Source organism: Podarcis cretensis (assembly GCF_951804945.1).
Source record: "Podarcis cretensis genome assembly, chromosome: 15".
NCBI classification, from domain to species: domain Eukaryota; kingdom Metazoa; phylum Chordata; class Lepidosauria; order Squamata; family Lacertidae; genus Podarcis; species Podarcis cretensis.
This window is the reverse complement of record NC_137185.1, coordinates 33,168,739-33,189,181: the sequence shown is the minus strand read 5'-3', so window position 1 is coordinate 33,189,181 and position 20,443 is coordinate 33,168,739. Positions and strand designations below refer to the sequence as shown.

The window sequence follows — 20,443 nt, the reverse complement described above, 5'->3', positions numbered from 1 at the left end:
ATAGTGTGCCTGCCATGGGTTTGCAGTTATTTAGCATAAGGTGTATCCTTTCAGAAATGGTGCATCTGGTAGTTTCTGGGGCAAAAGGAGGCTTCGTTCTTCAAGGTTGTGAGGTGGGGAGGGGGAGAGACTTTAAACTAAAAGCCTAAGTGTTTTGTCTCCCTAGCCTGTGGTAAGCTTATGGCCTGAACCAGAGGGCCACAACAATAATAATGAAATACCGGCCCATAGGGTGCACCTAGTTTTTTTTGGGGGGGGGAATAAAGAAAAAAAATTATTTCCTCCCCAGGTGCGGGGCTGGCACTGAGCTTCCCCCGACCCTAGCCCCCAGAACAGGCTGCTATCCGCAAGCCTAGGAAGCACAGCAGGAACTCCCGCCGGGCTCCCAGAGCTTGCGGATAGCTTCCTGAAGCCTGGAGAGCGAGAGGGGTCGGTGCGCACCGACCCCTCTCACTCTCCAGGCTTCAGCGAAAGCCTGCATTTGCCCCATAGGATGCACACAGATTTCCCCTTCATTTTTGGAGGAGAAAAAGTGCGTCCTATAGGGCGAAAAATATGGTAATTAAAATTGTTGCTGATTTTTTTAAAAAAAAATTAAAAATGCGACCAGACCTTCTGTTTTGGCACCCCCAACTGAGGTTCTAGGAGCCATGTGGTGAATAGCTTTTTCACCCCAGTTTTATAGGGACGCAGGTGGCGCTGTGGTCTAAACCACTGAGCCTCTTGGGCTTGCCAATCAGAAGGTCAGTGGTTCGAATCCCCAAGACTGAATGAGCTCCTGTTGCTCTGTCCCAACTCCTGCCAACCTAGCAGTTTGAAAGCATGCCATTGCAAGTAAATAAATAGGTACTGCTCGGCGGGAAGATAAACAGTGTTTTTGTGTGCTCTGGTTTCCGTCATGGTGTTCCATTGTGCCAGAAGCGGTTTAGTCCTGCTGGCCACATGACCTGGAAAGTTGTCTGTGGACAAACGGTGGCTCCCTTGGTCTGAAAGCGAGATGAGTGCCACAACCCCATAGTCGCCTTTGACTGGACTTAACCATCCAGGGGTCCTTTACCTTTTTACTTTTTATCCCAGTTTCTAACACTGAGTCCAATGTGCCATGATTGCTGAATTATCCCAAGCCAAGCTACATACTGGGCAAGGATAGCTTTACGCCATCAACAAAACAATACGAGCACTTGCATAACTGGAGCTCTAGTTCTGCGCAGAACACCACTCTGCTGGAAAAGCATCATTGCACAGTTCAAACTCCCTGTTTCAATGAACTCCAAGCAGATGAATGTCACTGACATCTCAGGGAGGAGCGACACACACAGCTTATGTCACTCCCAAATCTCAAGCTTGCTCCTGGTGCTCAGATCCGGCCATCAAGACCTTCCCCTTAATATTCACGCGCAGCTGCTAGAAGGGTGGGGCCGAAAGATACTCTGAACTGTGAGGGGTTGTAAAGGGAAAAAAGGATAAATCTTCATAAAATCCTTTCATGGAAAAACCTCACAGAATATATAAACACATGTAAATAAAGAATTTATATCCTGGACCTTCAACATACATTTCTGTTCCCAGGGTAGCTACTAGATGATGATGATTATTCTACATTTGTCACTCACTAAATTTTTGCAAAGTAATTTACAATTGTATAAGCATGAAAAGCATTACAAAGAAGATAAAAAGAACTGATATTGCTCATCCTGCAATCTTATAAAAGGATGATCCTGTTCCACTCCACTAAAAGATGAATGCTAAAGAATTACTTAAGGGTAGTAAGAAAAGAAAAGACATAATATTTATTTTATTATTCTAATAATAATAATGTCATAAAAACTAACACAGCAAATTAAAACATGGAACTAAAATGGCAACAGCTCATTCAGACTAAAATCCAACTGTTCTGCTTTAAAAATAATAATAAAAATGCTCACATTAGCAGTTCTTAAATGCCTGGGAGAGCAAAGGGTTTTGCCTGGTACCTAAATGACAGTAGTAACAAGGTGTCCAGGCAGGATTCCATAGGGAGCATCTTTCCAAGGGGAAAAGTCACCACAGAGCAGGCTTTCTCTCTAGTTGCCAGCTGCCCTGCTTGAGACAGCAAGGGCCCTCAGGTATGGGGTCAGAGATGGCAATCTCAGTGGATGAGCCCAGGGGTTGAATGTCTGCTTTGCATGTGGATGTTCCCAGGTTCAATCCTTGGTTTGTCCATTTAGAACAGTTGGGTTTTAGTGTAAGTCCGAAGGGTAGAAGGTGATGTGAAAGACTATTCTGCGGCCGAAACCTTGGAGAGATTCAGGCATAGCAGGGAACTTGAGGAAGTCTGGACAGGTAATCCATTTATACCTTGATTTTAAAACATCATTTGGACCATCTCTCACCAGGGTCTGCACAAGAGGGTAGTAAGGTTGGTCCAGCAGAGGCCCTCGTGCCTCAACTATGCTACCATTTCCACTTCGCATATAGGGTTGCCATGAGCCCTCTTTTTCCAGGACATGTCCTCTTTTTCATGGGTAAAACTTCTGTCTGGCTAGATTTCTTACATTTGCCAAAATGTCTCTGGATATACTTTCTGGATGAGACATGAACATAACTGGTGGTCGAAGACTTGCTTTCCTCTTCTCTTCTGCTACCCCACGTCAGTGATATATCACAGCTTATTTAGCCTACATATAGTAAAAAAGGTAAAGGGACCCCTGACCATTAGGTCCAGTCGTGGCCGGCTCTGGGGTTGCGGCGCTCATCTCACTTTATTGGCCGAGGGAGCCGGTGTACAGCTTCCGGGGCATGTGGCCAGCATGACTAAGCCACTTCTGGTGAACCAGAGCAGTGCACGGAAATGCCGTTTACCTTCCCGCTGGAGTGGTACCTATTTATCTACTTGCCCTTTGATGTGCTTTCGAACTGCTAGTTGGCAGGAGCAGGGACCGAGCAATGGGAGCTCACCCGGTCGCGGGGATTCGAACTGTGACCTTCTGATTAGCAAGTCTTAGGCTCTGTGGTTTAACCCACAGCGCCACACGCGTCCCTACATATAGTAGGGGTATTTAAAATGAGCGTCGTCATAGTGTCCTCTTTTTTTTTCCTCTTCAAAATATGGCAACCCTAAGAAGATCTGAGGCAGCTTAAGAGTTTGCATGCCTCACCTTTTCTGTATTAAGGCTGCTTGCTGAGGGCACTATGTTCAGGGCTCACACAAAATCCTAGAGCCAGCACTGGTTGCCCCTGTTTTGTTTAGGGGCAGAGGGGAGGATCTCATGTCAGAAGACGGAAAAGGCCGGTGCTAACGCTGAGGTCTGCAATTGTGATACCATTCGAATCTGCAAGGAGCTGATAGGAGCGAAGGAGCCGGAATTGTTTGGTAAATCATCTAGACGCCTTATCAAGCAGGATGTTAAGTGCGGCTTCCTGTTGTTGTCTCAGGCGTTTCCAGGGTTTTGTTTCACCAAAGCGTTCTGTGGAAATGGCTGGGCCCGATGTCAGCGTGCCGTTCCTGTGACGCAAGGCGGGGGCATCTTATTGCCATTGTCTTGCATCCTCCACTGAAACGCTTGGCCTTGGAAAGCAGGAAATCCCTTTGGTCTGAAAGCAGATGGTGCATCCTTTAAGGAGACCAAGCAGGGTGGGAGAAGAATGGCACCTTGGCTGTTCCTCGTGCACAGGAGACACCTTCGTGGCTGATATACGAGGAACAGACTTAGACTGAACCAGAGCTCAGGTCAATTTGGGGGATTCGCTTTTTCAAACCTCTCTCTGTTCAGACCCAAAGTTCACTGGGTGACATTGGGCCAGGGTCAAGGATTACCTTGTGAGGTTGTTGTGAGGCTAAAACGAGGGAGGGAAACCCCTCTTCACCGCCTGCAGCTCCATGGAGCACTATAAATGTAATATATAAAAATTACGGTGAACTAGGCTGAACCAGAAACTATATCTGATGGGGTGTACCTTGGTGTCAGGGAACTGCCATCAGCTCGGAGGTGAGAGGTGGAAGGGCAGTTGCATTATAGGGAACCTCCAAAAGTCTTGGGAAACAGTTCTTCCTCTGGCGAGGAGGAAAGCCCCAACTCCAGTGGAGAGGAGGTGGTGGAACCAGGGGATGCTAGGGAGAGCCTCAACACTGACCCTGAACAAGCTGGAGAGGAGGGAAGTACCCCTTTGCAAGCGCCCACGCTGCGCAGTAGGCTTCGGCGCAGGGAGGGGAGGAGAAGGTTGGGGGTCACGCGACTGTTATGCTGGGGGAGGTACAAGGACCGACCACTCCCAGATTCTGCTAGTGACTGAGCCAGACATGAACTTGCGACGCTCTTCACTGTAAATAGTTTTGCACTAAGAATAAAGCCTGGAAAAGACAGGTCAGAGTCTTGCCTGTTTGCTCTCGAGCAACCACACCATCACCTGACACTTGGTAATATGCTGCCCTGTGTGAGGCCAACAGTTGACGCCCTTCCTGCTGTCATGGAAGAAGAAGAAGAAGAAGAAGAAGAAGAAGAAGAAGAAGAAGAAGAAGAAGAAGAAGAAGAAGAGAAGAGTTTGGATTTGATATCCCGCTTTATCACTACCCGAAGGAGTCTCAAAGCGGCTAACATTCTCCTTTCCCTTCCTCCCCCACAACAAACACTCTGTGGGATGAGTGGGGCTGAGAGACTTTAGAGAAGTGTGACTAGCCCAAGGTCACCCAGCAGCTGCATGTGGAGGAGCGGAGACGCGAACCCAGTTCCCCAGATTACGAGACTACTGCTCTTAACCACTACACCACACTTAACTTAAAACACGTTGCAGGATTCCCCCCCCCCAAAAAAAAAGGCAGAAGCAATTAATATTTCATCCAGCAGAGCTTTACTGCTACTGAAGGCAAATGAGCATAATGGTCACAAATCCAATACATTCAGGATTGGCACTGTCCATAAGAAGTCCAGTTGCAGCAGATTTAAATTAAACTTACAATAACTTACTATAAGTCTAAACCTTAACACTAACCATACTATATACAGAACACCACACCAGAAGGAAGAGAGATAGAAAGAGAAAGTGAAACCCCCCATGCTCCTTCTGGCCCTACTTTTATAGTCAGCATGACCTTGACAGAAAGAGATAAGGTGACCAGTTTAAGCCAGCTGTACTCAGCTTCTCTGAAGGAATAACCCCAACACCATGAAACTTCTTCTGGTTTCTTTCACACAGAGAAGCTTCCAGAACCCTCTTGAATTAAGTAGAATAGGAAACACATCCGATCAATACTTTCTGCACTAAGAAATGCAAACTGACACCTGCAGCCCTCGGAGAATGGCCTAAGCCAATTAAACAAGATGACAGGCTTTGTGATGGAGGCGAAGGCAGAGGCTCTGGCAGGGTCCTAGTGCCCTTCCACCCAGAGGTGGACCTACATTTTGGTGGTCCTAAAGCTTGAACTGTTTTTTTTGGGGGGGGGGCTTTGCAACCAGCAACAAGGTCTGGGTAGCCATTGTTACCTGTTACCTTCTTCAGTAGGGTTGTCCCATGTACTGGATTACCTGACATGTCAAAAGTCACCGGTGTAAATAAAATAAAACATTCCTATGCCTTATAGTTTTTGAGTTGTGTGTGTGTGTGTGTGTGTGTGTGTGTGTGTGTAAATTAGGGAAATCTTATATACATGCAAGACTAAAGTCGTTTCTGGGGGCCCTCCAGGATTAGGGGCCTTGAAGTGTAAGCTTTATTAGTTTCATAGTAGATCCTACCCTGCTCTCAAGTTATTTTCCATGTCAGATTAGAAAGCCCTCCACTCAAAGCTGCAAAAAATAAATAAATTCCTGCCCATCCCACTTCATTAGTGACCATGCGTAGAGAAAGCACACATGACTGATATTTTGTAAAGGGAATTGCAAGGTTGCTGGTGCATCGAAATTCATCAGACAACTGGTTTCTGGTCACTAGTTCTTGCACACCAAGCTCCCCTTGTAACAGACTGCATTTCTGATGCTAACCAACATTGCCGTCATATTATTTCTGGGACTTAGGCGAGGAGCAGGCGATGGGCAACTTCTGAAGGATGCATGATAATTCTCCCAACCTCGTGGGCAATTCTCTCTTCTCGCTGACATCTTCTGTGGTATCGCAGTGTCAGGAAGATGCAGAGCGTTCCAAGAGCATGCGATTTCAGCTGATGTTTTGCCCTGGAGCTTCCACGCTCCCGTCGGAACAGTCAGAATCGAGCCCGTCGCTTTCAGGAGCCATTAGCTTCTCTCTTGAACATGCTGGTTGGGGCTGCTACAATTAAAACATTAAGAGCTCCCCAAGTGGACCTCTGATGAGGAGGAGGATTTTTTTTCATGCCTGGAAAGGGCTTCACACGAATGCAGCACAACACCTTCCATCTCCCCTTCATGTTTGCTCCTTGCCCAGTGGTCATTGGTCATCAGGGCTACAGACAAAATGCTCAGTGGAAGAAAAAACAAAATAAAAAAATTCCTTCCAGTAGCACCTTAAAGACCAACTAAGTTAGTTCTTGGTATGAGCTTTCGTGTGCATGCACACTTCTTCAGATACACTGAAACAGAAGTCACCAGACCCTTCTATATAGTGAGAAGGTGGGGAGGGGTATTACTCAGAAGGGTGGTGGGAATGGGTGACTGGCAGATAGCTGTGATGAGCCTGTTGACGACTCTTAACGACTGCAATAGGTCTTACAGGAAAAAGCAAGGGGTGAGAAGGTGAAAAATGGCTTTGTCATGTATAATGAGATAAGAATCCAATGTCTTTGTTCAGACCAGGTCTCTCCATGGTTTTAAGTTTGGTAATAAGTTGCAATTCAGCAACTTATTATTATTTCAGTGGAAGAAAATTGAGGATGGGGGGGATGGGGGATACTGCTCCTTCTCTTTGCCATATTCAGCAGTGATCTGTAAATCACTAAAAGGACACTATCCATGCCCAACAGAGATGTGTCAGCATAGTTAGAGGACCTGCTAGGTTTGCAAAAAACAAATTTTATTCATGTATATAAAATAAAGTCTGTGCACATGGATGTGTGTAGATAGGAAGTTTCAGAGGGCAGGTGCCGCCATGGTAAAGGTCTAATTCTGACATAATACAGAAGAAGCATCCGAATGAGATGGTATCTGCTGGCGAATGCAGCGATTGGTGGGGAGGTGATTTTCTGGGTATCCTGGCCCCAAACTGGCTCCCATAAGCACCAGCCATTCTCCCCACAGAACTACAATTCCCAAAGTGGTTTAACAATCAATTCTTCTTCCAGGTAACCCTGGGAATTGTAAATCCGTGAGGGGAATAGGAATCTTCTAACCATTCTCAGCAGTCTCAGGAAACTACCGTTCCCAGAATTCTTTGGGGAAATTTCATGGTGGTCTAAAGTGATATGACACTGCTTTAAATGCATAGTGCAGACAGGGCCTAAGACAATTGTGGTTGGCCAGTTTCCCATGTCCCCCCTTTGCAGGACTTTCCACTCTTGAGTGGACTGGATATTGGAATGCGGTTGTTTTTTCGATAGCTGATGTAAAATGCTTTGGCATCAAGAATGTTCTGTGCTCAGAGTTCAGAGAACAGTTGCCTTCTTCAAGCATGTGTGTTTCTTTAATTAATCAGCTTTCACAGTCCCAAAATAGAAATACTAATGAGAGAGGGTAGTACTGCTATGGCCTCTGTGAGTTTGATGGGTTGTTTTGGAAAGCACAACCCTCAGAAAGGCTGGGTGTCTGGAGGCGACAACTGTGCTCCAATTAATTTGCACAGATTGAACTGTCTTTACCTGCCATTCTGAGGATTGCTGCATGCAAATTCTGCACGGTAGAACAGAGTTGTGCAAGATATTCCAATCCAAACATTTTCCCTCCCTAAACCGGTGGAGTTCCACTGAAAGAATGTGCGGAACATTCCAGAAATGGTGAACATTTTTCTCTTGGAAGAACTGCTGCAAATCGGATTATTACACTGGGCAGTCTGTTGCATTGGAAGAGCTAGCATAAAGCAAAAACTTTCCATTAAAATCTCTTTTAATGGAGCAGTTGATGTTGGAACCCATAGCAACAAGATTGTTAGGCGAAATATGTCATTGACACGCCTCACTTGTAATGGAAGGATCATTTGGGTCACTAGGCACACTGAGGACTTATCCGATTCATCCACCTCCCATTTAGCTGTTTTCCTCTTCAGACCCCACTACCATATTATCTTTAAATCTGGTTCAGACATAATAGGAAACCATGGTTTACTGCAACATGAATGAGCTTGCATAAGCTTAAGGTCCTGTGCTCTTCCCTCACCATCTCTCTTCTCCCCATTTGTAGTTGCAGGGATGATATGGGAATCCTACAGCCCTGCTTCCAGTTTTAAACAAACCTCTGTTCCTTGTGGTATCAGAACTCAGGGAACTGTGGTTTGTTTAAGAGTTGCTTAGTGAGGGCAATTTAGAACCTGAAATCCTCCTCTGATCTTGGCTTGTTTCATTAACTAGAGTAAATAAAAAAAACCCCCACACATTTCCCAGTTATAGGAGGGAAGCTGTGTTTTGTTGGAAGCACCTGCTTCCACTTTTAATTTTAGCGCATAACCACAATAGAGGAGAACAAACATGAGGTCTGGGTAAGCTCAGGGCTAAATTACCCACCACCCTAAATGCTAAAGCACACCTACCTATCTTGCCTCTTGCTGTGGCAGGCCTGCCTTCCACTGAAAGCAACGGTTAAGCAAAATGAATGAAATAGTAGTGATGAATGAGTAAAAACCAAGTGTCATTTTAGCGAAGGAATATAACTAAGTAGCTGTGCAATTTAATAATGAACACAAATGGAGTACAGAAGAGATTTACGCCCACTTGCGCATCTCCAACCACCAAATACAATGTCAGAAACAGTTACAAAAATGGCACAGGCATGGGAAGTTGGCAGAGTCTGATGAGTTCTGGTCACCGCCTATGGTTTTTAAAATGTATTTATTACAAGAATATTTATACACTGCCAGCAGGGTAGCAGAATTTCCAGATGGTGTACATTTAATTCATTAAAACATCACCGAACTATCTGAAAAAGAACCAATTGCCAACACTGAGTCATGCGATGGATTCTCTTCAATAGGAGCCCATAAAAACTTCAGAACCGGATTGGTAGTTGGCACTCTCACTTCCAATGGCTGAGGAAAGCTTTCATTTTCCTTGTGGTGCTTCATTTGAGGGATGGCATCTGCATCACCTATAGTTAGTAAATAAGCAACATCTGTGTCTGTGCTACCCAATTATTATTTTTTCTAAGCATGTTCTAATCCAGGAGTAGCCAGCATAGACTTCAGCTTCAGATAACCATGCTGAGTGGGGCTGAGTCCAGCCACATCTGGGGGGGTATCATGTTGATTGCTCCTCTTCTGATCTATAGAACACTGAACTAGGTACAGTGGTACCTCAGGTTACAAATGCTTTGGGTTACAAACACTTTGGGTTACAAATTCAGCTAACCCGGAAGTAGTACCTCAGGTTGAGTACTTTGCCTCAGGATGAGAACAGAAATTGTGCGTCGGCGGGAAGCCCCATTAGTGAAAGCACACCTCAGGTTTCAGGTTAAGAATGGACCTCCAGAATGAATTAAGTTTGTAACCCGAGGTATCACCGTAGTTAATCCAACCTTTATGGCTTCATGGGAGGGTTGTGTATATCTCTGACCTACATAGTGACATTCCCTCCAACATTTCTCAGGTGAAAACAAGGGCATTCTATTATGCATCAGGAATAGAACTCAGCAATATTGAACTCAGTGGGACTTATTTTTGAGTAAAAATTCTTAGTATTGCAGTGCAAGGCTTCAGTCTTTTTTAAAATAAATTTATTTGTTTGTTTTTTCAAGTTACAGTTTTACAATCACATGTCCAGCATACAACATAAAGACAAGATTCCATAGAATCTCCTGGACTCCCTTTGTGGGTCCTATTGTTAATCATTTCCTCCTGCATCTTTTGTAATAATCCAAATCTTTTACATCTCCATTATATCCAGAACTCACCATTAGACTACAAGTGTTATTCCAATCCTATTAACAATTTTAACTGTTTACAGTGGTTTTTAAGATAAATTATAATCCACCCATTTTTTATTGAAGTTTTGGTTTTCCTGATTTCTGATTCTTCCGGTCAGGCTGCAGTCTTTTGGACTAAGCTCTATTGAATATATTGGGACTAACTTCTGAGTAGACATGCAAAGGCTTACAGGATAAGGCTCCATTTATAAGAAAGGACAGATTGTGAAGCTGAGGCTCCAGTACTTTGGCCACCTCATGAGAAGAGAAGACTCCCTGGAGAAGACCCTGATGTTGGGAAAGATGGAGGGCACAAGGAGAAGGGGGCGACAGAGGACGAGATGGTTGGATAGTGTTTTCGAGGTTACCAGCATGAGTCTGACCAAGCTGCGGGGGGCAGTGGAGGACAGGAGTGCCTGGCGTTCTCTGGTCCATGGGGTCACGAAGAGTCGGACACGACTAAACGACTAAACAACAACAACAACATAAGAAAGGAATAAACACTCCACGTGTTTTCTAAAATATTGCTGGCTGCTGAAGCATTGCAATTAAAGAATTTAAAGTGGATTGGTTACATTTTCCTTCAAAATTAAAGGAAGGGCTTTGTATGTCAGCTTTGCCATTTCTTTCATTTGGTGCAGGTATTTTATTTTCCGTATAAACAGGACTCTGTTTTTGCACATGCACACACCACAGCAAAGGCTCCTGTTTTGAAAAAGGACTGGAAGGGGAGGGGGTCTGATCACTCCACCACTTTTAATTGTTCTGTGAGATGTGCCAGGGAGGAAAAGGGAAAACTAGGACAGTTCAGATCAGAAACCGGGATGGCTTTTGTAATTTGGGGGCTGTCCCTCGAAAATCGGGACACTTGGAAGGTATGCAGTGATGCTGTGGGGCAGAGGTCGGCAACCTAAGGCCCATGGGCTGGAAGCGGTCCATGAGGGTCACTTAACGAGCCCATGAGCCGCCCCCAAACTGAGCCGCACAAACCAATGCAGCGCGGCACAGGGACTCTCTTCCGCAGCTCCGGAAATCACTTCTGTGCATGCCCAGATGCCCGAAATCACTTTGGTTTTCGGAAATGTGCAGAAGCGATTTCCAGTGCCGCAGACATGCACATACGTGATTTCTGGCATCACACTGCACTGGCCCGGCCCACCGAGGATCTCTGCGGGAGTGATCTGGCCCATGCGCAGTAAGCCTTGCCGACCCCTGCTCTGGGGCCTTGCCTGCTAAATACTCACGGGATGTGTGATGGATCCTAGGATCTGAGAAGCAACTGACACCTCTCTCTCTTTCTCTTGGCAGGCCTTTCTTACGGTGCGCTGCAGGTGCAGGTTGGAGCAAAGTCGGTGGTGGTGATTCAAGGACAGAGGGCCATCCTGCCCGTTTGGTATACACCTGAGAGTACGGAGCAGCCCTTTGTCACCTGGCACCTTGAAAGGCCTCATAAACATTCACAGGTAAAGTCCAATTCTGCTTGGGCAGGAATCTCACTGGTTGGCCTAGCTTACCCAGTGTCAGGCTTCACTGAGAGCCAGTGTGGTGTAATGGTTAAGAGCGGTAGACTCGTAATATGGTGGACCGGGTTCACTTCCCCGCTCCTCCACATGCAGCTGCTGGGTGACCTTGGGCCAGTCACACTTCTCTGAAGTCTCTCAGCCCCACTCACCTCACAGAGTGTTTGTTGTGGGGGAGGAAGGGAAAGGAGATTGTGAGCAGCCTTGAGACGCCTTAGGGCAGTGATAAAGCGGGACATCAAATCCAAACTACTACTACTACTACTACTATTCTTCTTCTTCTTCTTCTTCTTCTTCTTCTTCTTCTTCTTCTTCTTCTTCTTCTTCTTCCTCCCCCGTGGCCATAAATGAGCAAATCAAACAAAAGGGAATTCTTGCCAGTTAGTTTCTTTAACGAATACAGCGAAGGACAAAAGAATGCATCTAACCAGAATGGCAGTGCTCCCATTAAGGTCACTCCCCCCTCCATCCCTATTAATCTACGTCACTTTGCTGTTTAAAAAGATTTTCTTGGTTGATGTTTGCAGTGTGGGCTGTTCCCCGCCCCCTGCCCCCCCCCCACTTCCATTTTTCACAATTGACTTCCCCTCCCAGAAATGAAACTTGAAATCTGGATTTCCTTGTTGTAATTGTTGCTGATTTAAAGCTCTGTAGCGTTTATGTTGCAATTTGGGTTCCTTGCAATGGCAAAGCATGAAATATACACTGTGTGAGAAGGAGATATTTGATGACTGTGAGCTTTGATTTACCAGGGCATCTAACACCTGAAGATTTATAGCAGTGTTTCCCACACTTGGGTCTCCAGGTGTTTTTGGACTACAACTCCCATCATCCCTAGCTAGCAGGACCAGTAGTCTGGGATGATGGGGACTGTAGTTCAAAAGCACCTGGAGACCCAAGTTTGGGAAACCCTGGTCTATGGGTTTCCCATCCTAGGCTTAGCTTCATACTCAAAGGTATCATTAGTGTGTCAGTAAGCAAAGTTGCATGTGCGCAGTCAATTTGCAGAATTCCTTCCTGGGCTAGAAGTGGCCTTTACCAATCCAGAATGACAGCTTCATTTATGCACAGCTTGAATGTTTTTATTTATTTATTTTATAATTGGTCCTGTGACTGGGGAGAGACTGTTGTTTTCATTTCCTATTTCCCTCTGCTCGGTTCTTTGACCAGCTGACAGGCTGCTAAAAATTGTCCAAAGCCCACTTGAGTTGAGAGAATTTTTAGCTGACGGGCTCCTTTGCTGAGTGGATTTTAGCAGCCTGTCATCCGGTCAGCGAGAAATAGCGTCGTGCAGAGATAATTGTGATGATTTGAAGGGTCTGTTTCTGCAAGCAGGGATTCATACATTTCCCCTAAACTAATCTGTAGGAGAAAATGGGCCTCTTGTCTCCACGTAACAACCCTTAGCATTAAGATGAAGCTTCGGGACATTTGAAGAGCTTCATAGCCTCCCAAGAATTGCTGTTAAAAAGATGGGGGTTTAACTGTCCCAATTAGGCATCGAATAACATGTTAGGGGGGTTCTCAGGCTGGGTGGACAGCAGCATCTCCTGACAGTTACATCCCAGTATTATAAGAAAAATCTGCTCCTTTTCCCTTATGGGGTATTCCAGAACCCGTATAGAGTCCTTAAGTGGGCTCCCTATCGGTTGGAGAAAATAACAGAGTCCAACCAAAGTATTTGGCAATCACTCATAGCCGAGTAAGATTATCTTCCATAAACAAAGTTTTAACAATGAGTCCATAAGTGACTGTGGAGGCCAATTCTGGATCTACACGTCCTTCCACAGTGGGGACCTTGAGCAAAGCAGCTAGCAAGCCTGATCTTTATTCAAGGAACTGTTGCAACAGGGTCCCCACTCACAACACGCAGGAGGGAGAACTCTGAACAATGGCTTATATAGACTTTTGAAATTGCCCACCCTGCAGACCAAGACCACCCCCCCAAAACATCATGCATACATCACAGAAGGAGGCAGTCCACAGCAGAAATCCTGTTTGCCTGGGTACCTGATAATGGCCACTGATTGCATTACTTGGGCAGCCTGGCCATTCTTTTGTGATGGTTAATACTTTCCTGAATCCAGGTCATAGGCTCACCCTAATCATGCACAAATACGCCCTCAAGGCAGAATTTGCAAGCAAAAAGACCATGAAAAGACTTTCCCCATTTGCCTCCCTTACTGCAGAGGAATATTTGAGGAGAGTCAAAATGACTTCAGGATTGCTCTCCCATACTATTTCAGACACATGGCTCCTATATTTAGATATGTGTGCATTTATGAATATTTATTCTATATTTGAGACCTTAAAATTCTTATAACACCAGCAACCACACATGTGGCTGTATATGTGTAGAGCTGGAACTGGCGTCAACAGTCTGGGTGGTTGGGCATCTGCTGGGAGCTCTCAGCCCTGCAGGGGAACCTATGACCCTCCAGATATTGTTGAACTTCCACTCCCAATAGCCCAATTGGTAGAGCACAAGACTCTTAATCTCAGGGTTATGTGTTCAAGCCCCACATTGGGCAAAAGATTCCTGCATTGGAGGAGGCTGGACTAGATGACCCTCGTAAGGTAAAGGTAAAGGGACCCCTGACCATTAGGTCCAGTTGTGGCCGACTCTGGGGTTGCGGTGCTCATCTCGCTTTATTGGCCGCGGGAGCCGTCGTACAGCTTCTGGGTCATGTGGCCAGCATGACTAAGCCACTTCTGGAGAACCAGAGCAGCACACGGAAACGCCGCTTACCTTCCCGCCAGAGTGGTACCTATTTATCTACTTGCACTTTGACGTGCTTTTGAACTGCTAGGTTGGCAGGAGCAGGGACCGAGCAACGGGAGCTCACCCCATCGTGGGGATTTGAACCACCAACCTTCTGATCGGCAGCCCTAGGCTCTGTGGTTTAGACCACAGCGCCACCCTCGTACTCCCTTCCAACTTAATAATTCTATGAAATCTATGAAACTCTCATCAGCCTCTGCCAACATGGTGAATGGACAGTGATGATGGAATTTGTAGTCCAATGGCATGTGGAGGACCTCACATTGGCTAACAGTGATTTATACTCTCCCGCTTATTTTATTTTGTTTAGAAACTCAGATCCTGCTTTTCAAAGCAAAACAAAAACAAAAACCTTTCATAAGATGGGTAACAAAATAAACTAGCCATCAATATAATAAATTTCAATGACACCAACCGTAATAAAATAAAGTCAAACAGGGGCAATTCATTTCGATTACAGTGGTACCTTGGTTTTCGAACAGGTTAGTTCTTGAACGTTTTGGCTCCCGAACGCCACAAACAAAAAGTGAGTGTTCTGGATTGCGAACTATTTTTGGAAGCTGAATATCCATTGGGGCCTCTGCAGCTTCTGATTGGCTGCAGGAGTTTCCTGCAGCCAATCAGAAGCCACGCTTTGGTTTTTGAACGTTTTGGAAGTCAAACGGACTTCTGGAACAGATTCCGTTCGACTTCCACAGTACGACCATATACAAAAATCCCTGCCAACCAATTCTCATAAGGGAATGGACTCATATACATATATGTATCCATTACATGGGACAAAAAGGACAGGTTGCCACGGTCTGTCTAAATTTGAGACTTTTAAGCAAATTATCATACAAACCGGTAGGGGCTTTTTCTTAGAGGGGTTGTTCATTGGTAAGAAAAATGAATAGGAGCTTGTAAGAAATTGGAGTACTGTAAACTGCGGCTGCTATGGTGCCAAGATGAAAACTTATTCTGCGACTCAATCTGCTAATTTTTGCCCTCTGCCTCTCTGGATGTTATAGGGAAGGCTCTGCCACACATACAAAGGGAGTTTTTGCTAAGAGTTCAAGTCAGCAGAAAAGGTGACGAGGAAACTGACGGCAGCACCGGCTGTTACGAGGAGAGGCAGGAATCAGGCTGGGAGCAGAGAGTCTCTGAGAAAGAGAGGGGTTCAGAAAAAAGGATATTTTCAGCTAGGAGTGGCAGCGGACCTGGCACTATTACATAATACCCATTTTACATTTGTAAGGAATCAACTGTTTAATGTCACAGTACTTGGACTCTGGAACTCCCTGCCTCTTGAAATCAAGCCAGATGGGCGGGGTATAAATTATTATTATTATTATTATTATTATTATTATTAGACTGGCTCATTCATCACACTTTCGGATGCCTGTTAAGAAACATTTTTGCTTAGAGAAACCTACCCGGAAATGTAGAAAGTTTGTGTGTGTTTTAATCTGTTTTTAGTTTAGCACTGATTTTTTAAATAAATAAATAAATAAATAAATAGGTAGTTGCTTTAAACTGTTGCTTTAAACTACCACTAATATTGTTTTATTCATTTGTCAACTGCTTTGAGGTCTTTTGCAATCAAGCCGTGTATACATTTTGTGAAATAATTATAAAACAAATTCATTTATTAACTTTCGCAGCCGCAGTTCTCACGGGGAGTGGGGTGAAGGTTGTATCTCTTCAGGCCGCAGGCGACGGCTTATATGATCGGATCTATATGGGAAGCAATTCATAAATGAAATAAGAAATATACCACTGAACAGTAACAGATTAAAAGATTGTCATTGATAAATAGGCTCAGCACAAATGCAGGCATCCTGCAAAGTAACAAATCCAAAAGGAATTAAATCTGGGAAATGAGATTTTTTTTTAAAAAAGGGTTTATTAACTGAATAAAAGAAAACAAAGCTAAGAAATGTTATCATGAGAATGTTGTCTTTTTCTGCAAGTATGACCAGGGGTAGGGTTGTGTCCAGCCTAGGGGCCATTCTTGGCAAGCCAAGAGGTCTAGTTTTGCCCTCCAGCCCTTTTATTTTTTTGCTAAACCAGCCCCTCCCCCACGTCAATCAAGTGCCACCATCTGCCCGTCATCTGCAATCACTTGCAAACGTCATAAAGGAAGTAGCCACAGGCACTTCAGAAATGAATATTCCTTGCGTGGCGAGTTCCCGCCCCCCCCCCCAGGATAAATAAAGACACGAGACACCATAATTAAGGTTAATTGGGCGAATTAGGCCACAACTTTATTGAATTCAGGAATGAGAGGCATTGGTCCTATCGACTATCCGGCTCCAGCCCATTTGCTGGAGACACGGGGAAGGGTTAACACTTTATCGGGGGAGTCTCCTGCAGAGGCACGTCGACTAGGAGCTCCCCCGGGTCACCGCTCTGGGGCGTGCCTTTGGCCCACACCTCCATAGGCTTCGCACAGGGCCACGCCCCCCGGAGTCCTTTAACGGACCACCCTTCGCTCACTGGGGGGAGGTGATGGCGTTCCTCCCCCCCACACATGAGGGCGAGCCCCCTCTGTGCTGGCCCTAAATAGGGCAGACCCGGCCAGGATTCCCCTGTTCTCACGGGGGCGTGGGGGTGGGCGTGAAGCCCGCAACCCCACCTCCTGGGCAGGCCGGAAGTGGCTTTGCTGAAGAGGGGTGAGAGAGCACAGTAGAGGAAAGGTTTCTTTGCTGTTGATGCCCAAGTGCATTCCTCACACCATTCTGAAAATCCAAATGGACTTTCCCCAGTTTTGGGTTTTTCCCTTCCCTTCAGCATCCCCGAGTCTCTTCCCAATTTTTGTACGCACGTGTGCATTCACACCTTAAGTACATCTCAGAGCACTTTACAGTTGGTAATGGATTCAGATCCCAAAGACCCTTAGAAGCTGAGAAGCAGCATTCTTCCCATTTTACAGCTGGGTAAGCTGATGCAGTCTAGAGAGGTTGCGGATCATGAAGCAGCAGACTGATTCAAAAGTAAAATCTGCCCTCTCCAATCGCCCAGGCTAGCCCAGTACAGTGGTACCTCAGGTTACAGACTCTGCTAACCCAGAAATAGTACCTTGGGTTAAGAACTTTGCTTCAGGATAAGAACAGAAATCATGCTCCGGTGGTGCAGCGGCAGCAGGAGGCCCCATTAGCTAAAGTGGTGCCACAGGTTAAGAACAGTTTCATGTTAAGAATGGACCTCCAGAACGAATTAAGATCTTAACCCGAGGTAAGGTAAAGGTAAAGGGACCCCTGACCATTAGGTCCAGTGGTGACCGACTCTGGGGTTGCGGCGCTCATCTCGCTTTACTGGCCGAGGGAGCTGGCGTACAGCTTCTGGATCATGTGGCCAGCATGACTAAGCTGTTTCTGGCAAACCAGAGCAGCGCACAGAAATGCCGTTTACCTTCCCGCCGGAGCGGTACCTATTTATCTACTTGCACTTTGACTAACTTTTGAACTGCTGGGTTGACTGGAGCAGGGACCGAGCAACAGGACCTCACCCCGTCACGGGGATTCAAACCGCCAACAGTGGTAATCCGAGGTACCACTGTACATTTTCCTGCCTGAGGCAATGGAAGACTTCTTCCCCTCCCTAAATTCCACATACTGCCCCCTAGATAGGCAGTTTAATCGTATTTCAACACTGATGATGGTACAGCATCCTTGGTTGCACCTGTGCACAAGAGGGTAGCTTAGGAGCCCATTGGAAAGGCATCAATAGCAAGAACTGTCAGTCTTCATGGTTTGGGGCAAATATCCAGAGAAGACTCAGCAGGAATCACTTGGGGGACTGCCGCCCTCCTGAGAAGGCATGGCTGAAGTGCAATTTCTGCCGTTTCCCCAATATTAAAGTTCTGTTCTCCACATTTCCACATCAGTTTTTTTTTTAAAAAAAAGTCATCGTGAAAATTAATCGGTATTTTAGTGTGAGCATTGTTTGCAAGTTTGCAAGTTTCCCTAATACAGTGGTACCTCAGGTTAAGTACTTAATTCGTTCTGGAGGTCCGTACTTAACCTGAAACTGTTCTTAACCTGAAGCACCACTTTAGCTAATGGGGCCTCCTGCTGCCGCTACGCCGCCGGAGCCTGATTCTGTTCTTACCCTGAAGCAAAGTTCTTAACCTGAAACACTATTTCTGGGTTAGCAGAGTCTGTAACCTGAAGCGTATGTAACCCGAGGTACCACTGTATAAATAATTCCGATATGTTTTCCCCCGCCCAGTAATACTGTCTGTGCATTTTTATGGACAATTCTCCCTCATAGACACATTTTTGTATTCATTATTTGGTTGCATCACAATATTCAGAGATGCATAAATTGTTTGCATAAGTGTGAATTAGGTGGTTTCACATCAAAATCCAAACAGAACTCTGTTCCCGAGGCAGCTACCTTGATGGTAGGGGCAGTCTTGCTACCCACACACTTACCTATCCCACTCAGTGCTTCACCTGTAGTTGCACAACCTTTTAATAAAAAGGGTAAAGGTACCCCTGCCCGTACGGGCCAGTCTTGACAGACTCTGGGGTTGTGCGCCCATCTCACTTAAGAGGCCAGGAGCCAGCGCTGTCCGGAGACACTTCCGGGTCACGTGGCCAGCGTGACATCGCTGCTCTGGCCAGAGCCAGAGCCAGAGCCGCACACGGAAACGCCGTTTACCTTCCCGCTGGTAAGCGGTCCCTATTTATCTACTTGCACCCGGAGGTGCTTTCGAACTGCTAGGTTGGCAGGTGCTGGGACCGAGCAGCGGGAGCGCACCCCGCCGCAGGGATTCGAACCGCCGACCTTTCGATCGGCAAGCCCTAGGTGCTGAGGCTTTAACCCACAGCGCCACCTGCGTCCCACAACCTTTTAATAGATTGTAAATAACTAATGTTAGGGGTTCTCAGGAGCACAGCATGCAGTGGAGGATGGAAAATTTGCCTCTATTATCCTGTACTGAGTTCCAGATTAAAATTGCTACCCTGTTCACAAGCCACTATTAGTTCCCAGGTGGGAGCGTCCATCATAAATTTAAGCAGGCTGAACTTTTCCCAGCATGTAGATAAGTTCCCTCCAATTTAGCAAATTCACCTGCTTTTTTTAAGGAAATAAAAATAAGTTCTGATGATGATGATGATGATGATGATTTGTATTCTGATTTCAAGTGGCACTCACAGAGGACTCCTTTCCGAGGCTCACTGAGGTCAGATTTTTATTAGGTTTAATATTTGCAACCCACTTTTCCAACAGATGCCATTCATGCAATCAACAATCATGCAAATATGTGGGTTTTTAAAAAAATTGCAGACGTATTGGGAGTAGCTGACCTGGATTGGGACCCTTGTGAAGAGAGTAGGGATTGCATTCAGCTAATCTTTACACAATGAAATTAATCCAGATCTGAGGCCACATGCCTGCTATTTGCACTAGGTGTTCGGGGGGGGGGGGCGGACTCCTGCTTGCTGGAGTTTGCTTAAAACCTGCTTAGCATCAGGCACCCTCAGATCATTTCTTAGCTCCATAGCCTCACCTGTGTTCATTTCTGGTGTTTTGATTTGATGCACATAAATAACTAGAACAAGGCAGAAAGATGGAGATCTCAGTCTTACCTTAACCCAGGCTTCCTCAGCCTCGGCCCTCCAGATGTTTTTGGCCTACAACTCCCATGGTCCCTAGCTAGCAGGACCAGTGGTCAGGGATGATGGGAATTGTAGTCTCAAAACATCTGGAGGGCTGAGGTTGAGGAAGCCTGCCTTAACCCATCCCACACTTTGCCCTGGAGAACCAAAATCTCAACAAGCTCTGAGCCATCATTCCCCACCCCACCCCCAAATATCCCTGGGAAGTGTGGTTTGTCAAGGGTGTTGAGAGTTGCCAGGAGACCCCTATTCTCCTTACAGAATTACAGTTCCCAGCATGGTCTAACAATCAATTATTCAAACCACAAACTGGGCGAAAGATTCCTACATCACAGGGGGCTGGACTAGATGATCCTCATGGACTATTCCAACTCTATGATTCTTCTGAGGAAACTCTGGGAATTGAAGCTTTGAGCACTCTCAGGGCGCTTTTAGTCTGGCATTAGCAGGTGGCTTCAGCCGATTTCTCCAGCCACACCTTTCTGCCTCCAAAGAGAAATGCTGGTCTCCCTGTGTGTCTGAACCCAAGCTGCTGGATGCTGT

At 45.8% G+C, this 20,443-nt stretch overlaps 1 protein-coding gene across 1 annotated transcript in view; it reads left to right on the top strand.

The window, feature by feature from the left end:
• Positions 1 to 20,443, top strand: part of ESAM (endothelial cell adhesion molecule) — a 99,994-nt gene that overhangs the window by 66,985 nt on the left and 12,566 nt on the right. The window contains exon 2 of the mRNA XM_079955141.1: positions 11,298 to 11,452. Within this exon, the coding sequence (XP_079811267.1) occupies positions 11,298 to 11,452 (155 nt within the window). The remainder of the gene's footprint in view (positions 1 to 11,297; positions 11,453 to 20,443) is intronic.